A 22,728-nucleotide genomic window follows, 5' to 3' on the forward strand; every position below is an offset into this window, starting at 1 on the left:
CAAGGTGAAAGTGTTGATCTCTCAATTTTAAGGATTATATATAATAATAATATAATTATTTATAGAGTGCTGTTAACAAACATGATGTATATTTTTATAGGCTCAAGGCGCTGTGATATCATTACAAACATAAACACAAGAGCTAAAAGGACAAGCTAATCTACAAAAATTTTGGACAGATAGGTCTTAATGTTCTTCTTTATTGTACATTCAAAAAGAACATTAAGACCTATCTGTTTAAAACATATGGTTCACATATAGATTGAAGGAAGCACAGAAAACCTTCTCCCAGATACCCCCAGCCCCACTGGTCAACAAATGAGATTGGATCATAGCGTTCTGGCTATGCTATACCATACGCATGAAAGTAGCCCTATTTAAAAGCTATATATTATATAAATATATAACCCTATTTAAAAGCTATATATATATATGACCAACCTTTGAAAATAGTTGACCATCTCCAATGATGGATAAAGACAACATCGTGATAGCTAAGGCAACTATACATGTCACTGCTGTAGAAAAGAGTGTGGGACAATACCTTGCTGACTACCAATACCAAAGCTCAAGTCTACCTGACCAATTTCTATGGTAGTGAAATATGGTCCACCTACTCTTGGCGGATTCTTAAAATGAGGTGGCAAGAAAAAATGACCAACGAGGAACTGTCAGGAAATCTTAGTTGTAAACAGCATATAGGTAGATATTTTGTATGGTAATCTTATAGAAGGCAGGAGAGATAAGGGGCGTACACGTTCCATATATGATATAGGACACATTTGTACAAATGCTCCTTCTTCCCTAGTGCTGTTAGAGCATGGAATGTCGAGTTGCCTGAGCCAGCCAGGAAAACCAGTGACTTGGCAGAATTTAAGTCATTGGTTAACATGCATGACTAAATGCACGATGCGTAGGACGTAATATCATCTTCTTTTTTGAAGTTACGTCTGTATTATATAAGAAAAGATATAGCCTATAATACTGATGTAGGCTAAGCAAGCGTGCTATGAAGCTCTTCAGAATCGACACAAACAGTTGGGAGAAGAAAGCACTGGATAGATCCACATGGAGAGCAAATATAAAGGAAAGGTTCTGATTTGCAGATGATGTAGATCTACACACCAGAATTTTTTTATTTTTTTTTTTAAAGGTGAGAAAGGTGCAGCCAGATTCTGCAATTGTGTACAAAGGATGGGCCTCGAATTAGTCATATGAGAAGTTGCAAATTGAAAAATATATTGACAAAGACCAAGATTATTACATTCGGAAAGGTCTATAAAATAAGGAAAAGGGGGATCAACTACAACTAGCATGAAAAGCCCCCCAAAAATGTGTCAAACAGGGAACTTTGGAAGACGGATGAAATATTAAAAAAAAGTTTAGGGGAAGGGGAGAAGAGCACTGGACTACATATATTTGTTTCTGCATAAAAGGGGCAGTAATCACTTCCAGGTCAATTGTGTTAATAATGGCTACCTCATTCAGCTAATGTTTATGTTGTTGTTTGTACATTCTTAAAATGCTAGATCTATTCATTTATACATAGATCTAGATATCTAGATCTAGTATTGAAAGTGGGTAGTTGGAATTTACACATACTAGATCTAATGCCAATAGACAGCCCTAAAATGTTTTCTAAACCGAAGAGCTGGCTTAATGGTACGCTGTGGAAGCCAAAAAATCTTCATTCGTTGGAACATCTGAAGTATGTTACTAGATCTACTATGTTACTAATCTAAATTACTTCTCATATTACTAGAATCTAGATTTAGACCTAGATTATAGTGTAGCTCTACTCCTGTAGAAAATGGGTAGCTGTACCTGTGACCAAAATGAAGGTGTTTGTTTCCATGGTATCTGGACTGAGGCGTGGGGAAAATATTAGTAGTAAAATAATGTGACAGAAGTGTCTGAAGGGTCTCTATGTGCCTTGTTTCCCTAAACTGGCTAAACACATTGAGACGTGGCGTTGATATAGTGTGACTATAGAGGGACTGGTCACTACTACTGTGTCGCGAATGCGTAAAATGCTGGGTTCGTGCTTCCTAGAGTACTCTTGACACGTGACAAACATAGATACTACAAACTGACTTAAGTCCGTTTCAGCAGATAAAATATAAAGTTTATTTGACAACAATAATAATAATACTGCACTCCTTGTCAGTTACACAAGTCAAGTAACAATCTTATCCGCATAACAGCGGTATCAAATATATCCAATACGTTAGACTCTCCAGAGTAGATTACAAATCATGTCTGCATCTCAGCAGGTAACACTGTACAGAATAATAGAGAATAACTACTAGAAATACATGTCTCAAAAAAAACACTGGCATCAACTGCCCAAAAGATACTTCTTAACTCAGAGTTACAACTAGACTAACAAAGTCGCTACTATTACGATAATACATAACTGCCTCGTACAGAGGATATCACTTGACTGACTGACATGACTGAACTAAAAGTCAACTTTATTCATTATACTTCCTGTTTTCTACATCAGGATTTCCACGTGTCTTTTTACCTCTTAACATGACGTGAACATTAAATCAGGCAATGTCAACTGAGACTGTGACTCACATGTATTAGGACTTATTCAGGCCTAAAACTTCTTTAAAAACTCTTACCTTTTTAATTCTGTTCTGTTTTGAAAAAAGTTTTTGGCAATTTATGCGCATAAATTATGCAAATTAGCTTTGCTTTAAATTTTAATAAATGTTAATTTTTCAGATTTATTTCATAAGATTGTATTAGTTCATTCATTCCTCTTCAATAATATATATTATATATATAGTTTTGTGTATGGAAGTCAGACCCAAGGGCCGCCCAAGACTAACATATAGAGATGTCTGCAAGCGAGACATGAGAGCCTCAGGCATCAGTGAAAGTATGTGGGAAAACATAGCCAAAGACCGGAGTGCATGGAGACAGACTGTGCGTGCTGGGACAACCCTTGCTGAGAACAAAAGAATTGAAGCGGCTTTAATCAAGAGGGAAAAAAAGAAAGCTGCCCTGTCTGCTAGCCCTAAATCAGAGGCATACAAATGTACGAATTGTGGCAAAGTCTGCCGTTCTAGAATTGGCTTGATTAGCCACACCAGATTCTGCCCCGTCTCAAGATTAAGCCAAAACCAGTGACTCACTTGGGCGCATCCATTGCCTTTCGAGACAAAAGGAGCCATATTTTTTTTTTGTGTATGGAAAGTAATTGTTTATTTATTAGGAATTTTTTTGTAAGAAAAGTGCTTAGTCTGGAAATAGTGCTCCGTCTTTTTGGCACAAGACATGCTAAAAGGCTCTGTCTTAAGAGGGTCAAATTAGGATCATCAATTTTTATTTTTCTAAAAAAATGAATATTATGTTTTCATATCTCAGTCCTAGCTCAACTTCTTGATAGCAGGGGGTTTGATTGCAGTCACTTCTCACACATGAGACTATTTCGATGACAATCTGAAGCACCAGAGCAGGGAAAATATATTGGTTGTTTCCAAATAAAAGTTGAAATTCATACACAAATATTATGTTTTCATATCTCAGTCCTAGCTCAACTTCTTGATAGCAGGGGTTTGATTGCAGTCACTTCTCAGACATGAGACTATTTTGATGACAATCGGAAGCACCAGAGCAGGGAAAATAAATTGGATGTTTCCAAATAAAAGTTGAAATTCATACACAAATATATTCATTTCAACTCCAAATTTATAATGAAACCAACATGTATACCTTATCCATTTATGTGAATGCCAAAAATGAATAGACGTATTCTTAAACTTTTTTTTTTAGGGCATTTCTTGTGTTCTCATGTTTTAGGTTTCTGTACAATTTGTTGTGCAAGAATCAAACTGTAACAGAACAGAATCGAAGTCTTCTAGTAGAGACATTGAGATCTATCTCTGAAATATTAATTTGGGGAGATCAGAATGACAGCAGTGTCTTTGAGTAAGTTTTATTTACACATACATTTTAAAGGTACACAATTATTATCCACAGCTACAAAATAGCTACAATTTTTGTGTGCATTGCAGATCAGCTTTCATTGTCTAACAGAACTTAAATAGACGGTGTTTGTCTTTATTTGTCTTTTTCCACACTTGTCTAATTTCATCCTAGTCTATAGTTGTTTACTTATCTTATCTTATCTTATATAATACAGACGTTACTTCAAAAAAGAAGATGATTACGTCCTACGCGTCATGCATTTAGTCATGCATATTAACCAATGACTTAAATTCTGCCAAGTCACTGGTTTTCCTGGCTAGCTCAGGCAACCCATTCCATGCTCTAATAGCACTAGGGAAGAAGGAGTATTTGTACAAATTTGTCCTAGCATATGGGACGAGGAATGTGCCTTTATCTTTGTGTCTTTCAGAGTATTTTATTAAATTTTGTTTTTGTATTTGAAGATTATGGTTCAGTGTTTTATGTATTATTGCTACTATATTTTTGAGCCTTCTGTCCTGAAGGCTTTCTAAATTTAGTGATTTTACTAAAGGTGTTACTCTAGTCAAATGTGAATATTCGTTTGTTATGAATCGCACTGCTCTATTTTGTGTCTGTTCTAGTTTCTTAATGTTTTCTTGAGTTGAGGGGTCCCAAACAGAGGATGCATATTCTATTATTGGCCTAACCAAGGTTAAATAACATTTTAGTTTTATGTTCTTATTTGATTTATAGAAATTTCTTTTAATAAATCCTAATGCTTTGTTTGATTTTTTTGTAGTTTCATCAATATGTGGATTCCATGACAGTTTTTCATTTATTATAACACCTAGGTATTTTGCGTTTTTAGTCTGTGTTACTGGTTTGCCATGAATAAGATAAGTGGAATTAATTTGTTTTAGTTTTTTTGTTACTCTTAACAACTGACATTTTTCTGGTGGAAAGACATGCTCCAATTTGATTCCCATTTCTGTAATTCATCTAATTCTCTTTGTAAAATATCTGTGTCTTGTGTTGTTTTTATTGTTCTATATATTATGCAATCGTCTGCAAATAATCTGACTTTTGTTCCTGAAGTAATGCAATTTGGTAAATCATTTATGTAAATTAAAAATAGTAGTGGACCCAAGACTGTTCCTTGAGGTACACCTGAGTTTACTGTTATCGGTGTTGATTTAGAGCCATTTATTATTACAGTTTGTTCTCTCCCTATCAGAAAGTCTTTAATCCACTGATGCAGTGGACCATTAATGCCGAAATATTTTAATTTTTTAAGCAAACTATGGTGGTGAACTTTGTCAAAAGCCTTAGAAAAATCTAGTAAGATAGCATCTATTTGTTCACTACTATCTAAACCTTTTGAAAAATCATCAATTAGTCCTATTAGTTGTGTTTCACATGATCTATATTTCCTAAAGCCATGTTGGTATGGTGTGAGGACATTATGTTTGTCTAAGTGGTTTATGATGTTGCTACATATTATGTGTTCTAGGATTTTACATGTGATGCTGGTAAGTGATACTGGTCTGTAGTTTCCTGGGTCAGATTTTTCTCCTTTTTTAAATAGGGGGCTGACATTAGCTTCTTTCCAGTCCTTTGGTACTCTGCCCTGGTTAAGTGAAGCCTGAAAGAGTATTTTGAACACTGGGGCTAGCTCATTACTTAGTTCTTTGAGTAATCTAGCTGGAATACCATCAGGTCCAGAAGCTTTATTTGGTTTGGTGTTGGCTAATAGTTTTTGAATTCCATTTTCTTGTACTACTATATCTTCTATGTTGTCTACTTGGTTCAAATTCAGTAATATGTCTTTGTCTCCTGGGGCTGAGAATGCTGATGCAAAGTATTTGTTTAGAATGTTTGCTTTAGTTTCATTATCATTATGTATTATGTTATGTTCATCTTTTAATGGCGCTACGCCTGTTGTTTCCATTTTCTTAGACTTAATGTATGACCATAGGTTTTTGTTGTTGTCTTTAGATATTACATTGTTTATGTATTCACTCTGCAGCTGTCTGCTTACTTTTTGGGTTAAGTGTTTAATTTTTATATACTTTTTGTAAACTCTTTCTGCATTAGTTTCTTTAAATTTTCTATATAGGTTTTCCTTCTGTTTACAAAGCTTCTTTAGTCTATTATTAAACCAGCATTTATTTATTTTGTTTGATGTGTATTTAGTTGGTATATGATTTTCTATAATGCTTTTAAGATGGTTTTTAATGAAATTGCAGAGGTCATCGACTGGTTGGTTAATGTCTTTTTCTAATAAGAATGTTTGTTGAAAGTTTAATGCAGCTTGGTGTAGTTGTGTTAGGTTACATTTATTCCAGAGTAAGATTTTTCTTTTGGGTTTTGTATTGGCTACTGCTTTTATCTGACTGTGTATTTTTATGATCTCTTGGTCTGATAGACCAGGGATAATATCATAATCAACTACTAATCCAGGTCTGTTGGTTAAGAAGAGATCTAATGTGTTGTTTAATCTAGTTGGCTTTTTAATGATTTGATCTAAACTTAGGTTGTGTAAAGTTTCTATGAAAAGCTCATTTATGTCCTTAAGGTTTTGGTGTTTATCTATGGTTAGTGTTTTCCAATTTATATCAGGTAGGTTGAAATCACCCATAATCCAAAAAACTGCATTTTTATTTGTCTCTTTAAGTGTAGTAATCTGATTACATAGTTCCTGCATGTATTCTTAACTAGAATTTGGTGGTCTGTAAATGCTGCCTATTATTAGGGATGTTGAGGTGGTATTAATTTTACAAAATGTTGATTCTATATTTTTTGAGTTAGGTAAGGTAATTTCTTCTGCTATAAGAGTGTTTTTTATTGCTAAAAGAACTCCTCCATGATTATCAGCCCTATCTTTTCTAAAAATTTCATAATTACTATTGAAAATTTCTGCATTATAAATTTCAGGATGTAGCCAAGTTTCTGTGCCTGCAATTACTTATAGTAAACTACATCACAATATACAAAATATATTAGTTCTTTACACTTTATAAAATTGAGATGACTACTTATACGTATAGTGATTAGATATATCCAGAGATTTGTTATTATAATAAAAGCTCTTGTTAAAATCTATGTGAAGACTGGGATTTTTAGGAGCCCCCCTGAGTCCATCCAACTCTAAAAGGTGCCTAACTTAAGCTGTGAAAAGTAAAAGCGGTAAGTGGTTGTGCCACATGACACCCTTGTTAACTATTTGCCATAGAAACTGATGACCTTAACATCATCTGCCCCATAGAACGCAAGGTCTGAAACGGAAACTTTACTTTTTACTATGCTAGCAATGCAATGATCATTTATATCTTACTTATTTCACCAACCAACACAAGTTTGTTTGTTTTTTCAAATTAAGCATCTGCATGTTTTAAAAATAATTTAAATTTAAAACTTTTTTTTACTTTTTTTTCAGTTTCTTTCTGGAAAAAAATATGTTGTCCTTCTTTCTGCGCTACTTGCAACAAAAATTTGGTCGCTACATTTGTGTGCAGCTGCTGCAGACGTTGAACATTCTCTTTGAAAACATCAGCAATGAGACTTCATTATGTAAGTCAAATACTTTTGATCCTCCCGCAATGTTGTGCTTCGAGGGGTTGTATTATGTAATAACATCTTGTTAGATAGCATCATGTGTGGGTATTATGTAGTTTGTTAGATAGCATCTTCTGTGGGTATTTTTAATAACATCTTGTTAGATAGCATCATGTGTGGGTATTTTTAATGACATCTTGTTAGAAAGCATCATGTGTGGGTATTTTTAATGACATCTTGTTAGATAGCATCATGTGTGGGTATTTTTAATAACATCTTGTTAGATAGCATCATGTGTGGGTATTATGTAATTTGTTAGATAGCATCATGTGTGGGTATTATGTAATTTGTTAGATAGCATCATGTGTGGGTTTTATGTAATTTGTTAGATATCATCATGTGTGGGTTTTATGTAATTTGTTAGATAGCATCATGTGTGGGTATTATGTAATTTGTTAGATAGCATCATGTGTGGGTTTTATGTAATTTGTTAGATAGCATCATGTGTGGGTATTATGTAATTTGTTAGATATCATCATGTGTGGGTATTATGTAATTTGTTAGATAGCATCATGTGTGGGTTTTATGTAATTTGTCAGATAGCATCATGTGTGGGTTTTATGTAATTTGTTAGATAGCATCATGTGTGGGTTTTATGTAATTTGTTAGATAGCATCATGTGTGAGTTTTATGTAATTTGTTAGATAGCATCATGTGTGAGTTTTATGTAATTTGTTAGATAGCATCATGTGTGGGTTTTATGTAATTTGTTAAATAGCATCATGTGTGGGTTTTATGTAATTTGTTAGATAGCATCATGTGTGGGTTTTATGTAATTTGTTAGATAGCATCATGTGTGGGTTTTATGTAATTTGTTAGATAGCATCATGTGTGGGTATTATGTAATTTGTTAGCATCGTGTGTGGGTTTTATGTAATTTGTTAGATAGCATCATGTGTGAGTTTTATGTAATTTGTTAGATAGCATCATGTGTGGGTTTTATGTAATTTGTTAAATAGCATCATGTGTGGGTTTTATGTAATTTGTTAGATAGCATCATGTGTGGGTTTTATGTAATTTGTTAGATAGCATCATGTGTGGGTTTTATGTAATTTGTTAGATAGCATCATGTGTGGGTATTATGTAATTTGTTAGCATCGTGTGTGGGTTTTATGTAATTTGTTAGATAGCATCATGTGTGGGTTTTATGTAATTTGTTAGATAGCATCATGTGTGGGTTTTATGTAATTTGTTAGATAGCATCATGTGTGGGTTTTATGTAATTTGTTAGATAGCATCATGTGTGGGTTTTATGTAATTTGTTAGATAGCATCATGTGTGGGTTTTATGTAATTTGTTAGATAGCATCATGTGTGGGTTTTATGTAATTTGTTAGATAGCGTCATGTGTGAGTCTTATGTAATTTGTTAGATAGCATCATGTGTGGGTATTATGTAATTTGTTAGATAGCATCATGTGTGGGTTTTATGTAATAACATCTTGTTAGTTTATGTGTGGGTATTATGGAATAGTATAATATATGTATATTAAGTAGTGTCATAAGGCAGAGGCACTTTGTTATAGCATCTTATATAGGTATTAATCATCTTCTTTTTTGAACGTCTGTATTTTATAAGATTATGTAATATTGTCACATGTAGATGTTATGTAATAGCATCATGTGTAGGCACTCTGTAGTAGTATAATATTTAGATATTATTGTTATGACATGATTAGGAATTAGTTATTTGTTTCGGGAAAGGAAAGTTTTAATTAGCGACAACTGACGTGACAGATCTTTAAAAAATAAGAACGATCTAAGCGACGCTAAAAGGAAGACGCTTCTTGTAGAGTAGTAGACTTGAGTACGACATAACTGACATCGGACGATTCCCTTCTTGAGTATTAAACATATTTGTAGAACAACATATCAGCGTCGACTACATATTTGATTGTTTCGGCCTTTCGCCGGTGTTACTGAATTAGTTGAGTTCAGCTCTACACTAGACAGATTGCCAAGAATCAACACCGCGTGGAAGCCTTAACAATTATTAATAGCATCAGGTGTACAATTATGTAATAGCAATCATTAAAGAAATTAACTGATAGTAAATGAGTGTATGCAGTTCTAAGTCTTGGTGCCTGACTAGAGATGCCAGTTTAGTTTCAGTTGGATATTTCAATAAACACATTTTATCATTTTATTTATTGTTACCATTAACATTATCTTAAAGATTATTTTTGATTAAATTATTTCAGATTATCTGCTCTCCAATAATCATATAAATTCAATAATTGTGCATAAATTTGACTTCTCAGATGAAGAGGTAAGGGAAACTTTAAATATTTACTTACTGTTTCTCAAAAATCCTAATTATTTCATGTGGCATCAAAAAAACAAATTAAACTTTTAACCCTACCAGCCCTAAGCCTGCCTCTGCAAATAATTGTCCCCTATGCCTATCATTCAAGCTCTAGTTCTAATAAAATAAAAATAAAATGTCTTACCAATCAAGCTCTCTCACAAAAACATTCTTCTTACTAAGCTTTGAAGCGTGGTCGAGAGGCTAAGTACGCTTGAACTTAGCTTGGCTTGGCTTGGCTACCTATGAAGGGGGCTCGAGGTTTGACACCTGACTCGGGCAGAGTTGTGTTTACTGAGCGCCTAAAGGCAGCACGGAAAAACCTTCTCCTAGATACCCCCTCCCCCCCACTGGTCCACAACTGAGGTTGGACCAAAGTGCTCTAAGCATGCTATAAACATGAAAGTAGCGCAATCTAAAAGCCATAATTTATTTAATTTAAGCTTCTGACAACTAAGAGTCTAAGTCAACTAAAATATTGATCAACTTTAGGATTATTACAAAACAAACTGGACAGTATTAACTTCCTCCCTGCAAAGAGCAATCTACAACCTTCCAACTAAGAACAGGACAAACACCTCTGTTAAATTACCATCTTAACAAGATAAATCCCACTCACCTACCTCTTTGTAGACACTGCGCCCATCCTTATGAAACTGTAAACCACATCCTCTTTGAATACCATTTCCAAATCCACCTTAGGCAGACCCTACTACCACTACAGCCCAACATAACCAGCACCCTGTATGGCAGTGCTGAACATTTGAAGAGAGCAGCACGCTATTTTTTCTTGGCACGGTCTGCAAAAGAACTCACAGCTCAGCAGCAAAATGCTGGCTAGAAGAAGAAGATTATTACAAGCCTAGACCTACCTTTTACATCCTAGTTCATGTTCTGTGAAAATTTCAGAAATGTTTCATTTAAAACCAGACTAATTTAGGGTAAACACACAGAGGCAGACATTTGCGGATTAATTACAATCATATGGTTATTTTTAGATTCCGACTTTTTTTCCCATATTATCATCAAGTACCAAAATATAGGTGCAGTGGCATAGTACCATTTCAGAAATTAACAAATAAAAGTCTGGTAGTGTTTGTTTTTATTACAATAAAATAAATATTAATTTGTATTTTTATAGGTCATGGCATATTACATCTCATTTTTGAAAACCCTGTCACTGAAGTTGAATAAACATACCATCCACTTTTTTTACAATGAGGTAAGTTTTAATGTGAGTCTACAATTTATTTGACTCGAGTCATGGACCGAACAAGATCATCAAAAGGATTTTTTAAAGTGTTTGATAACTTCTTTTATTAACCAAATTTACTTTGTTCCACTTAACTTAATGCACAGAAAAATAAATCCATTTTTTTACGTTACCAAAACATCTTAACAGATTTGTGACAGAAAAATAAATCCATTTTTTTACATTACCAAAACATATGAACAGCTTTGTGACACAGAAAAATAAATTCAATTTTTTTTACATTGCTAAATCATCTGAACAGATTTGTGACACAGAAAAATAAATTCAATTTTTTTACATTACCAAAACATCTTAACAGATTTGTGACACAGAAAAATAAATTTTTTTTTTTTTTTACATTGCCAAAACATCGTAACAGATTTGTCATGTCACTTAGAGAACAATCAAGGTGGATACACATTTCTTTATAATTTGTTTGAAATGTTTACTTTCATTTGATCCAGTTCCTTTTGTTAATAATTTCAAGCAGATTGAAAATAAGAGGGAAAGAAATAACTTGCAGTGTCTGGCCAAGAACTGATAAGATAATTAAGAGTAGTCAGCTTTGTATTGTTGAGAAGAGAGTTTGGAAGAGCTTCAATGTACTTTGCCTGAATGTTTCAAATAAAACAGAGACGCTATGAAGTTTTACCAGATGGCTCTGCGATAGAAATTTTGTATGGATTATGATTTCAATAATCCATTGAGAAAACTGACTGATTGAGTTTACAAATAACTGTGAATGTAATACAGAAGGAATCAAGATATTGTCTATGAGGTTAACACGAAAACATTCTGAGTTTGTTCCCTTTGAAATCTTTTTGATTTTAGAGCTGTTACAGAAGATGGACTTATGCAAAGTATTAACATTTAAGACAGCAGCAATAACACTGCTGATGTGGTCATTATATCACTGCCTCATAACTTCATTGCGTAAATATCAATATTTTTTTGGCAGAAATGTTTGAAGTTAAATGTGACTAACAAATCTAGTTACTTACAGTACTTGTCTGATGCTACAAGAAGTGAACTCAGTCCCACCTGACTACGACTGCCCACATACTATAGACCATGACATCCTAGTCCCACCTGCCCACATACTATAGACCATGACATCATAGTCCCACCTGCCCACATACTATTGACCATTACATCATAGTCCCACCTGCCCACATACTCATGGATGCAAGATCGCCGGCTATAGCCGGCATGCCGGCAAAATCGAAGTTTAAAAAAAAGCTTGCCGGCAAACGCCAGTCCGACTGATTGCCGATTCAGTATCGGACTTTTTTTTTTTCACATTCACGTTTTGTACTTTCAAACTAAAACTTAATAAGTCGAATTCAAAGAAAGACAGGAAGTTACAATTCTTAAGTTACAGCGCATGCGCTATTTCCGAACTTTCGCTTTTTATCACAAACGTAAACAAAAGTTAGAAACAAATCCGTATGGCCCCGGCCTGAGACGCCTAAGTCCTAAGTTAGATCTAGCAAGTAGACTATTTATCTAGATCTAGTTCTAATTCTAATAAGTTTGATCTGCCGGCATAAAAATTGAAACCAGACCTAAAGGCTAGATCTAGTCTAGAGATCTAGATTCTAGATCTATTTCTACATTTTAAAATGATCTTAGAAGTTGAACGTATTTACCCGAAAATGCGAAATTACCGTACCGGATCATCGCCGTATTAATAATGATAGTAACGATAGTTATAAAACTTATATAATAATATAGATCTAGTCAATTCTAGTCTTGCCTTTTTTAAAATAAGTTTTTTATTATTAGATCTAGTCCTAGAATCTAGATTTAATTATATCCAGGCCCAGGGACTAGACCTAGTCAGGCTAGATCTAGATAATTGGAATAATTATCTAGATTCTAGAATCTTACAGTTACAAATACAATCTACCACTAGCCTGACTAGGTCTAGTCCCTGGGCAGAAGCAGCATAGATCAAAAGTAGATCGTATCTATTAGTATTATTTTATAATCTATTATCAGATATAATATTCTACTAGTAAAGTCTAGATCTAATTAAATCTAGATTCTAGATCTAATAATAAAAAAAAACTTATTTAAAAAAGGCAAGACTCTAACTCTAGTCTAGATTTAGATTTTAGATCTAGTAATCTAGCAGATGATTCTAGCTAGGGCTAGTAGGGGCAGGGCTCACTTCTATGATCTAGCATTACTAGATTAGTGTATATAGATCTAACTTCAAGATCTGAAACTAAATCTAGAGTATATAATTTGGATTTAGGTCTAGTCTATACCTAAATCTAGAGAAAATCTAATATCTAGTTAAATAGTAGCTCTAGTGACACTCTATTCCTAGACAAGTTAAAGTCTAGACTTAGACTCAGAGAATATTGTATGTCTAGATCTGTAATACTTAATTAACTTAATACTTACTAGTTTCTTTATTAGACCTAGATATAGATAAATGTAAATTGATGGATCTACTTTGTTACTATTATCATAGAATTAAAATAACATCTTGACTAGATCTAGATATCTAGTATAAAAATCAGTCTTAAGACTAAGTACTCTAAGCTACTATTAGTTAGAAGATCCAGTTAACTAGTTCTATATTTGGTAAGATCTACTGACTACTCTGTCAGCCAATAAATATTTAGATCTATTAGATCTTTTATTTGAAATAGAGTTAACTTTTAACATAGGTGCTACAAAGTTTGATTTATACTAATATAGTAGTAGTAGGTAGGCCTATCTATGTGCATATTATATATAAAAAAAAAATGAAATGTTTAAACATACATGTAGATTATAGTAATTTAAGTAAAAGCTTAGAATTTATAGTTTGTATTTAAAGACATATATATATTTATATATATATATAGCGGTAAATGTTTTATTTATGTCGAGAAGTATAAGAGGCATCATGCTTGCAGGTTTTTTGGGATTGCCGACCCCCCCTTGCAGGCAAAACGGGGTTCTGTTGCTTGCATCCATGCACATACTACAGACCATGACATCATAGTCCCACCTGCCTACATACTACAGACCATGACATCATAGTCCCACCTGCCCACATACTACAGACCATGACATCATAGTCCCACCTGCCCACATACTACAGACCATGACATCATAGTTCCACCTGCCCACATACTACAGACCATGACATCATAGTTCCACCTGCCCACATACTACAGACCATGACATCCTAGTCCCACCTGCTCACATACTATAGATCATGACATCCTAGTCCCACCTGCTCACATACTACAGACCATGACATCCTAGTCCCACCTGCCCACATACTATAGACCATGACATCATAGTCCCACCTGCCCACATACTATAAAAACCATGACATCATAGTCCCACCTGCCCACATACTATAGACCATGACATCAAAGTCCCACCTGCCCACATACTATAGACCATAACATCATAGTCCCACCTGCCCACATACTACAGACCATGACATCATAGTCCCACCTGCCCACATACTATAAACCATGACATTGTTATGGAAATTATATGCTGTATCGGTTGTCGTTCTTATGTTTACATGTGCTTGTAACTCGTCCGTGAGAATGTGTTCACGAAATGTGTGTTGTGTAGTCATTCAGTGTATTAAAGCCATACTATACAGATATGGTTCTCGGCTCTCTTATCTTTATGTTCATAACAGACATCATAGTCCCACCTGCCCACATACTACAGACCATGGACATCATAGTCCCACCTACCTACAGTCAGGACATCCTAAAAAAGAATCTGTTGTATACTTCTCTTACATTATATAATGTAATAACAAGAACATACTGTTTTAATAAATATTATAAATAGAACCCATTTCTGCTGTGCTTTGACACGACTATGTCTATATTTCACAGAGTCCTTCCACGCCAGTAAGTTTTGGGAGCCAAATTGAGTCATGTTTAAATAGATGTGAACTTTGGCTTGTCTTGTAGCGTTTCTTGACAAAAGCCATATGTGTGTGTGTGTGTTTGAGCTATCTAGCTTGGGCAGCATGGGCAATATTTATCAATTACTTTGATCTTTTTAATGCTATCATAACAATTTTTAATTTCTAAACTTGTTTTTATTTTACATAAAAATCTAACTCGTTATAACATATTTTAACGTAGACATGAGTCTCTTATCTTAGTTGTATTTTTCTAACATAGACAGGAGTCACTCATCTCAGTTATATTATTCTAACATAGACATGAGTCTCTTATCTTAATTGTACTAGCACTACTTACAATGCAACCAGGCTTGCTAGTAAACCCTACCACATACTATACTATATTTTAATGTAGACATGAGTCTCTTATCTTAGTTGTATTTTTCTAACATAGACAGGAGTCACTCATCTCAGTTATATTATTCTAACATAGACATGAGTCTCTTATCTTAATTGTACTAGCACTACTTACAATGCAACCTGGCTTGCTAGTAAACCTTACCAACACACGACATTGAAACTCCTTCATTCACAAGTCTGTACTAAATTTTTTTCTTAGTAAACGTGGTGTACCCACATACTCTTCCTACTGCATCTCTTGGATATATGATATGTAGGAGAGTTAAAGTAATGTCAAGACAATATTTGCTGTCACAAAGAAATTGTTAATTTCAAACATTTAATAAGTAAAAGATGTTTACCATTTGTTTATGATTTGATTCTTGTATAGCATGTCCCTGTTGAATGTTCAATGCAGTCTGGTTCAGGACCGCTACTTAACATTTTTTTGGGGGGAGGGGGGATATCTCTATGTTTATGTGCCGCCTTCAGATGCTTGACAAACACGTCTCAGCTCCAGTTCAATCCTGATTGAAATGTCCCATACCTGCATCGTGATTTAAACTGAGACCCCTTCCAGTTTAGCATCCAAGCATATTAGACCTCTTAACAACATTTAATCCCACCATCCACCTCATTGTCTGGAATACACTTAATACTCTGGCCCATCTATAGAAGTGTTTTTTTATTGACAATGGTAATTAAAAAACTTGATTTCTAGTGCAGACTAAATTCTTGTGTAGTTTCAACAACATGCGTAGTCCATAGAGCTCTTTTTTAACATTTGCTTGCATTGTATGACCATTGCTTAAGGTTGTGGGCTGTATCTAATAAACTAGCATCAAATAATTCATTGAAATTTTGTCTTCATTAAATTAAAAAAAAACAGTTAACAAAATATATATTATTTTTTTGTGGTAAATAGATCAAACACATGCTTGTAATTGTTTATTTTGTCAATAGTCCATTGGAATTAATTATTGATGCAACTAGATTCTCAACCCTTGACACCAAAATGTATTACTCTTTGTTTCCTTTCTGCATCAAATTGTTTTCTGATTTAATGAGCTGATCAATTAAGTTGGGTGTTAACACCAAGAATAACCATTTAAGAATCATAGAACCCCTGACACCACTGAAGCTATCTTTCCAATAAATGTTAAGCTTATAACATTTTTAAAAAAGTAAAGTTCCCCTTTCAGACCTTGTGGTCTATGGGGCAGATGATGTAAAGGTCATCTGTTTCTGTGGCCTACGGTTAACGAGGGTGTCATGTGGCCAGCACAACGACCAACTGCCTTTACTTTTCCCCAACTAATGTCAGGTACAATTAGAGTTGGGTGGACTCATCCCAGTCTTCACCAGGATTTGAACCCGGGACCCCCGGTTTAGAAGCCAAGCGCGTTACCGCTCACCCACCGCGCCTCCTTGGTATTTATCAGTATTAAAAAAAAGGCGAGACTGCCTGTTTATAATCATGGATTAGGTGACCCAGGTTGGACTAACTACTAGTATTGACCCCAGTAATAGTAAATTAATTTTACTCCTGTTATTTTTCCTATAAATTGACTCAATATTTTATTTTGGTTTATAAGCTGATACTTAAGCTTTTTAGCTTTCATGTTCAATTCTAAATGCAATAACTCCGTCAACTATATATTCTAAGTCTCTTGTCATGCCTCTGCATTTATTGCGGTTATGGCACAATGATAACTTTAAAATGACATATATAGCACAACTTTCAGGCTTATAGGATGTTCAGGCTGCTATGGTCCAATCTCTTTTGTGGACTATTGGGGGGAGGGGGTATCTGGGACGTTTCCATGCTGCTTCAGCTCAAGTCAAGATTTTAACTCAATCTCCCTTGATGGGCAGCCGAGCGGTTTTTGTCGCCTAGCTATATATGCCACTTACATGACTTGGTCCCATTATAAACATTAACAAAGAGCATAGAAAAAACTCTAAAAACATTAACCTATACCAAAAAGAGGAACAAAATTTATTTTTGCATGCATCCTTTGTAAGACAACCATTTTAACTATTACTAAATTAATATTTATAGGTCATACATTTCTTGAAAATATAGGTCATGCATTTATTGTGAAATTAGATCCTACTGTTGACAGTAATTTTTCACTGTTTCTCTTTCAGCATACCAATGATTTTGCCCTGTACACAGAAGCAATCAAGTTTTTTAATCACTCGGAATCTATGGTCAGGATTGCTGTCAGAACAATAACCCTCAATGTATTTAAAGGTGAACTGACCTATATATTCTGATAGAATTTTAAGAGAAATAAATATTAGATGTATTAACAGTGATAACGTTTAGGCAGATCTGTTTCTTTGATTTCTTTCAGTTGATGACAAGGCCATGTTGAGTTACATCAGAGACAGGACTGCTGCTCCCTACTTTTCTAATCTAGTTTGGTTCATTGGCAACCATATTTTGGATCTGGACACTTGTGTTCGCCATGACCTTGAGTACGTTGACAAACTTTTGGTGTCTTTGTTTGAGTGGGTGGGAAAGAAACATCTGCAGTGATATTGCCTAACTCTGATTGAGTATAGTAAACAATCTTCTCATTTTTTTTATTCTTTTAAAATTCTGGAAGGCTCATTTTCTTTTCAAAATAGTATTTTAATGAAACATGGGAGTTGAGTGGTAAAGCACTTGGTTTCCAAATTAAGGGGGGTCTTTGGTTTGAAACCTGTTCAAACTGGGATTTTGAATTTCAGTAATTTAGGACATTCAAGAGTCCACCCAACTTCTAATGGATACCTGAAATTAGTTGTGAAGAGTAAAGGTGTTGGTTTTTGATGACTTTTACATCATCTGCTCCATACATCAAAAAGTCTTAAAGGGGTAGGTTTTTTTTTCCCTTTCAGGCCTTGCAATCTATAGAGAAGATGATGTTAAGGTCATCTGTTTCTTTGGCCAACAGTTAAATCCATTAAAGTTGGGTGGACTCGGGTTTGTCCTGAAAATCCCAAAATTCAAAATCTCAGTCTTCACAGAGATTCGAACCCAGACCCCAGGTTCGGAAGCCAAGAGCTTAACCCCCTTATCTACTGCACCCCCAAATGAATACTTTACTGTTACTTTATTTGTATTTCAGTCATAGAAGTCGTGATCGGTTGGCTGACCTAGTTGCTGAGCACTTGGACCATCTGCATTATCTCAACGATATTTTCCTGATTGACATTCACACTCTGAATGAAGTCTTAACGGATAAATTGATCAACCGTCTGCTAGTTCCTCTGTATGTTTACTCACTGACCAAGAGAAAGAAATTCTCAGAGGAAGTGGTAGGTGCAGTAAGCTCTTTAGGGAGTTTAGTTCAAGGCCTTGACAGAAGCTTGAACGCAAGTAAATGATTTAATTGACGACATAAAACTGATTATTGACAACTAAGACTCACTGGTTGACAATACAAGACTCATTAAATAACATCATTAGACTAATTAGTCGACAACATGAAACTAATTAGTTGACAACAATATCAGATTCATTAATTGACAACATAAGACTAATATGTTGACAACAGAACCCTAATTATTTGACAACAACATAAGATTCATTAGTTGACAACATAAGGCTAAGGAATTGACAACATAATACTAATTAATTGACAACATAAGACTAATTAGTTGACAGCATAATGTTAAATACTATGCAAGAAAAGACTAATTAGTTAACATAAAAATAATTAGTTTACAACATATGCCTAATTAGTTGACAACAGCATAAGATTGATTACTTGGCAACATAAGGTTAATTAGTTGACAACAAGACATTAATTAGTTAACAACATAAGATTAATTAGTTGAAACATAAGGCTAATTAGTTGACGATGTAATAGTTATAAGTTGACAACATGACATAAATCTTTTGTTTCAGATTTGTCATGTTCTTTTTCTTTTTTCCTCAGGATGATAGAAAACATGTTAGTTGCGTTGTCTCCTTATTTCTGTTGTCTCAGGTGTGTAGTTGATTACAAGCCATTGGTATTGAAGTGATTTAGTTTTCCTCTATTATTATTTCATTGTTTATAAGCTTGCAGGTTCTTTAGTTGAAGACTCTTTTAAACGTTCTGTCCACGGTAGAGAAGGATGTTAACACTATTCTTGTTTCACTCTTGTTTCAGGTGTTTCTGATCATCCACTATGGTCCACTAATGCAACAGTTGGCTGAAGTCATCTTCCAAGGGGATGTTGCTTTAGCTCGGCATTCAGGCCCAGGGCACAGGGACTCTCCTAAGATGGTAGGCATGTTTTTGTGAAATCTGTATTGGTATTGGAAATATGAATATTCTTTTGATTCTAATTGTAATTTCTTTCCTCTTCCTTTATTTACTTGTCTAAGGTAACTATTAAAATGCAAAATTTACCTTTATAAAAAATTTATTTAGAGTATTAGAGAGTTTCGACCACCCAGAGAATCTCTTGAAAAAACCTTAGAAAACACTCGACCCAGGCGTAACTATGACCAACAAGAGACTTCCAAACAAGGCAAACCTGTACCAAGTGTGTCAAGTGTCTCAAAAACGGAAGAACCAATGGCAACAACTGTGGAAGTTTTAAGTTCACCATCCACCGGTATGTATGATTGAATTGGTTTAGCTTATTTACATGTATGTAGAATTATAGTTCAGCTTTATTCACAGATAAAGTTGGACAAAATAGCTTACACAATAATAAGATACCATTTTATATGTTAATTTATTTAAAAGCCGACTAGGCATTAGAAACATTTGATAATTTTTTTTATGAGCTGTATATAGTAAAAACTTATTGTGAAAGTTAAATTTACTGTTCAACTTCTGGAAAACTAAAATCTCAAATTTGACAATATTTAATGCAATTAAAAAATTAATTCTTTTTAAGCTACAGTTTTGAATACACTGTTTGGCTTAATAGCAAGCCTTAATACATCACTGTAATTTGTTTCTAGTTCTAAAACTTAATAGTCTTATCTTGATAACTAATTAGTCTTTTGTTGTCAAGTAATTAACTTTATGCTGTCAACTTATTAACCTTATGTTGTCAACTAATCAATCTTATGTTGTTGTCAACTAATCAATCTTATGTTGTCAACTAATTAGCCTTTTGTTTGAATAACCAGAAGGGGCCCGAAGTCCATGCAGTGAGGTTTGTTCTGGTGATACAGAACTGTCCAGTCCTACACAAAACTCCACAGATGAAGAAAAGTTAATGGGGAGAGGTCAGCACAGACTGTCAGCAGCCACAGCATCCAGACCTCTAACATCAGAAAATATACAAACTGCATTCTCTTTAGATAATAGGTGAGTGTCAGGGATTATTGAGTGAAACATCTTGAAAGATTGGGAAATCATAGCTAGTGTTTGCTGGGTGAAACATCTTCTTAAAAGATGTGCAGATAGTAAGTCATTGTAGTGGTTGTTGAGTGAAACCTTGTCTTGAAAGATGTACAGATGACAGGTCAGTGGTAGTGTTTGAGTGAAACCTTTTCTTGAAAGATGTGCAGATGACAGGTCAGTGGTAGTGGTTGTTGAGTGAAACCTTGTCTTGAAATTGTGCAGATGACAGGTCAGTGGTAGTGGTTGTTGAGTGAAACCTTGTCTTGAAATTGTGCAGATGACAGGTCAGTGGTAGTGGTTGTTGAGTGAAACCTTTTCTTGAAAGATGTGCAGATGACAGGTCAGTGGTAGTGGTTGTTGAGTGAAACCTTTTCTTGAAAGATGTGCCAGTGCTTTTTGAGTGAAACATATTAAAAAAATGTAAAGCAGTGTTTACCATTATATTACCAAATGATTTTTCTAATATTAATATACTATAAGAATGAGAATCAAGCAATTTATAAATTAAACAAAATAATATCTTGAAAATAAAAAGCACACAAAATATACTCAATACTTTGTTCCTATATGATAGGACTTAATAGAGCACATCTTTCAAAATAGCTGAATATATTTTGATAAAAGTTGACTTGAAGTAGAACTTAAAGTCTTCCACCTTGAAGTTTCTGGAAATGGAAGTTTCACTGTAGAGATAGGCCAAAGTCATTCATTATTTCGAAGAAGATTTTTTCTTAGGATTGAAATTATATCAATATTTAAATGGAATATCAATGTTAATGTTTCTCCACTGACCATATCTAGAATTTTTATTACATATACGACGTGTACAATAAACTAATATTTCTCCACAGACCTTATCTAGAATTTGTATGAAATATTTGAACTGTACAATAAACGAATATTTCTCCACAGACCTTATCTAGAATCTATTTTTAATGCTTTGGAATGTAGTGAAAACGATTACTCAGCACTTTTTGCACTTTGTCTTTTGTATGCCATGGGAAAAAGTGAAGGTACTGTCATGGTTTAAAGGGAAAAAAATAATTGTTAGATAAAAACTAGTACCTCATGAAGTTTCATAATGATGTAAAAACACAATTGATAGATTGTTTGATGAATTCTAGATGCTAATTTATAATGATGTAAAAACACAATTGCTAGATAGTTTGCTAAATCCTAGATGTTAATTGATTGTATTAAAAAAAAAACTTTTGTTTGATTGTTCAATGCCACACCTACTCGGCATCTAACTCTAGTGTTACGTACGAGACAGTGCTTCAGAAAGAATATTTGTTAAAATTGATCTTTTTTTTTTGTCGTCAGGTATATCTCAAAATTTACTGGACAGTGTTCTGATGCCAACTGAAAGATCTGATGTGAGTCACTTAGATTTTGTGTCTGGTTAAGATGATATCACATAGTTTGATCACTGTGTTGGTTTTGCAAACCATTACTTCTCAACGCTTTTGTTTTCAGTGCAAGAAAAACTATAATTTATTTCTGGTGGAGAGATTGATTCGGATCATAGAGCTGGCATGTCAGACGGGTGAGTTGATGGAACCTTAGACCATGTTTGAAATCTAGGCTCTCTTGACATTGTCTCTCTAATGGTCTGCTTGTTATCTTGAATAGAATGTGATCTAGATCTTTCATTTAGCGATCAGCAAGCTTGGGCAACTTTCCTATAGTTGATTTGATTTCCCGCCCTCAAAAACAAATCGAAGTATTTAAAAAATGTAGGAGTGATCTTGCAAAGCAATGCAGTAACATACCCCAAAAAAAAATTACAAATATTTATTTTTTAAAAATTTGGTAATAAAAATTGTTAGCAAGAATAAATAAAAAAAAAACAACACTACAGTGTTGATCATATGAAGTTGACTATGTAGTAATGAAACCAAGATTTTGAGTGTTGTTGTTGGCCTCCTTCAAAACTACAACTTTTTTAGTTCCATTCATTTCTAAATGAGTTCTTAGAGTGTCTTGAGTATTCTTAATTCTTCTTTGTCATTA

General features: G+C 34.1%; 1 protein-coding gene across 2 annotated transcripts in view; it reads left to right on the forward strand.

The window, feature by feature from the left end:
- The first annotated feature begins 1,445 nt into the window (after positions 1–1,445).
- The window catches only part of LOC106063820 (protein CLEC16A-like), a 33,220-nt gene continuing 11,937 nt past the window's right edge, over positions 1,446–22,728 (forward strand). The window contains exons 1-16 of one of the 2 annotated variants that reach the window (XM_056021910.1): positions 1,446–1,708; positions 3,814–3,942; positions 7,361–7,494; positions 9,739–9,806; positions 10,984–11,064; positions 14,961–14,975; positions 17,525–17,630; positions 17,734–17,857; positions 18,493–18,682; positions 19,306–19,356; positions 19,522–19,638; positions 19,786–19,972; positions 20,499–20,679; positions 21,628–21,728; positions 22,039–22,091; positions 22,192–22,261. In XM_056021910.1, the coding sequence (XP_055877885.1) occupies positions 1,611–1,708; positions 3,814–3,942; positions 7,361–7,494; positions 9,739–9,806; positions 10,984–11,064; positions 14,961–14,975; positions 17,525–17,630; positions 17,734–17,857; positions 18,493–18,682; positions 19,306–19,356; positions 19,522–19,638; positions 19,786–19,972; positions 20,499–20,679; positions 21,628–21,728; positions 22,039–22,091; positions 22,192–22,261 (1,705 nt within the window). In that variant the 5' untranslated portion in view covers positions 1,446–1,610. The remainder of the gene's footprint in view (positions 1,709–3,813; positions 3,943–7,360; positions 7,495–9,738; positions 9,807–10,983; positions 11,065–14,960; positions 14,976–17,524; positions 17,631–17,733; positions 17,858–18,492; positions 18,683–19,305; positions 19,357–19,521; positions 19,639–19,785; positions 19,973–20,498; positions 20,680–21,627; positions 21,729–22,038; positions 22,092–22,191; positions 22,262–22,728) is intronic. The other variant, XM_056021911.1, reaches the window with a different exon arrangement.

This window comes from Biomphalaria glabrata, chromosome 2 (assembly GCF_947242115.1).
Source record: "Biomphalaria glabrata chromosome 2, xgBioGlab47.1, whole genome shotgun sequence".
NCBI lineage: Eukaryota > Metazoa > Mollusca > Gastropoda > Planorbidae > Biomphalaria > Biomphalaria glabrata.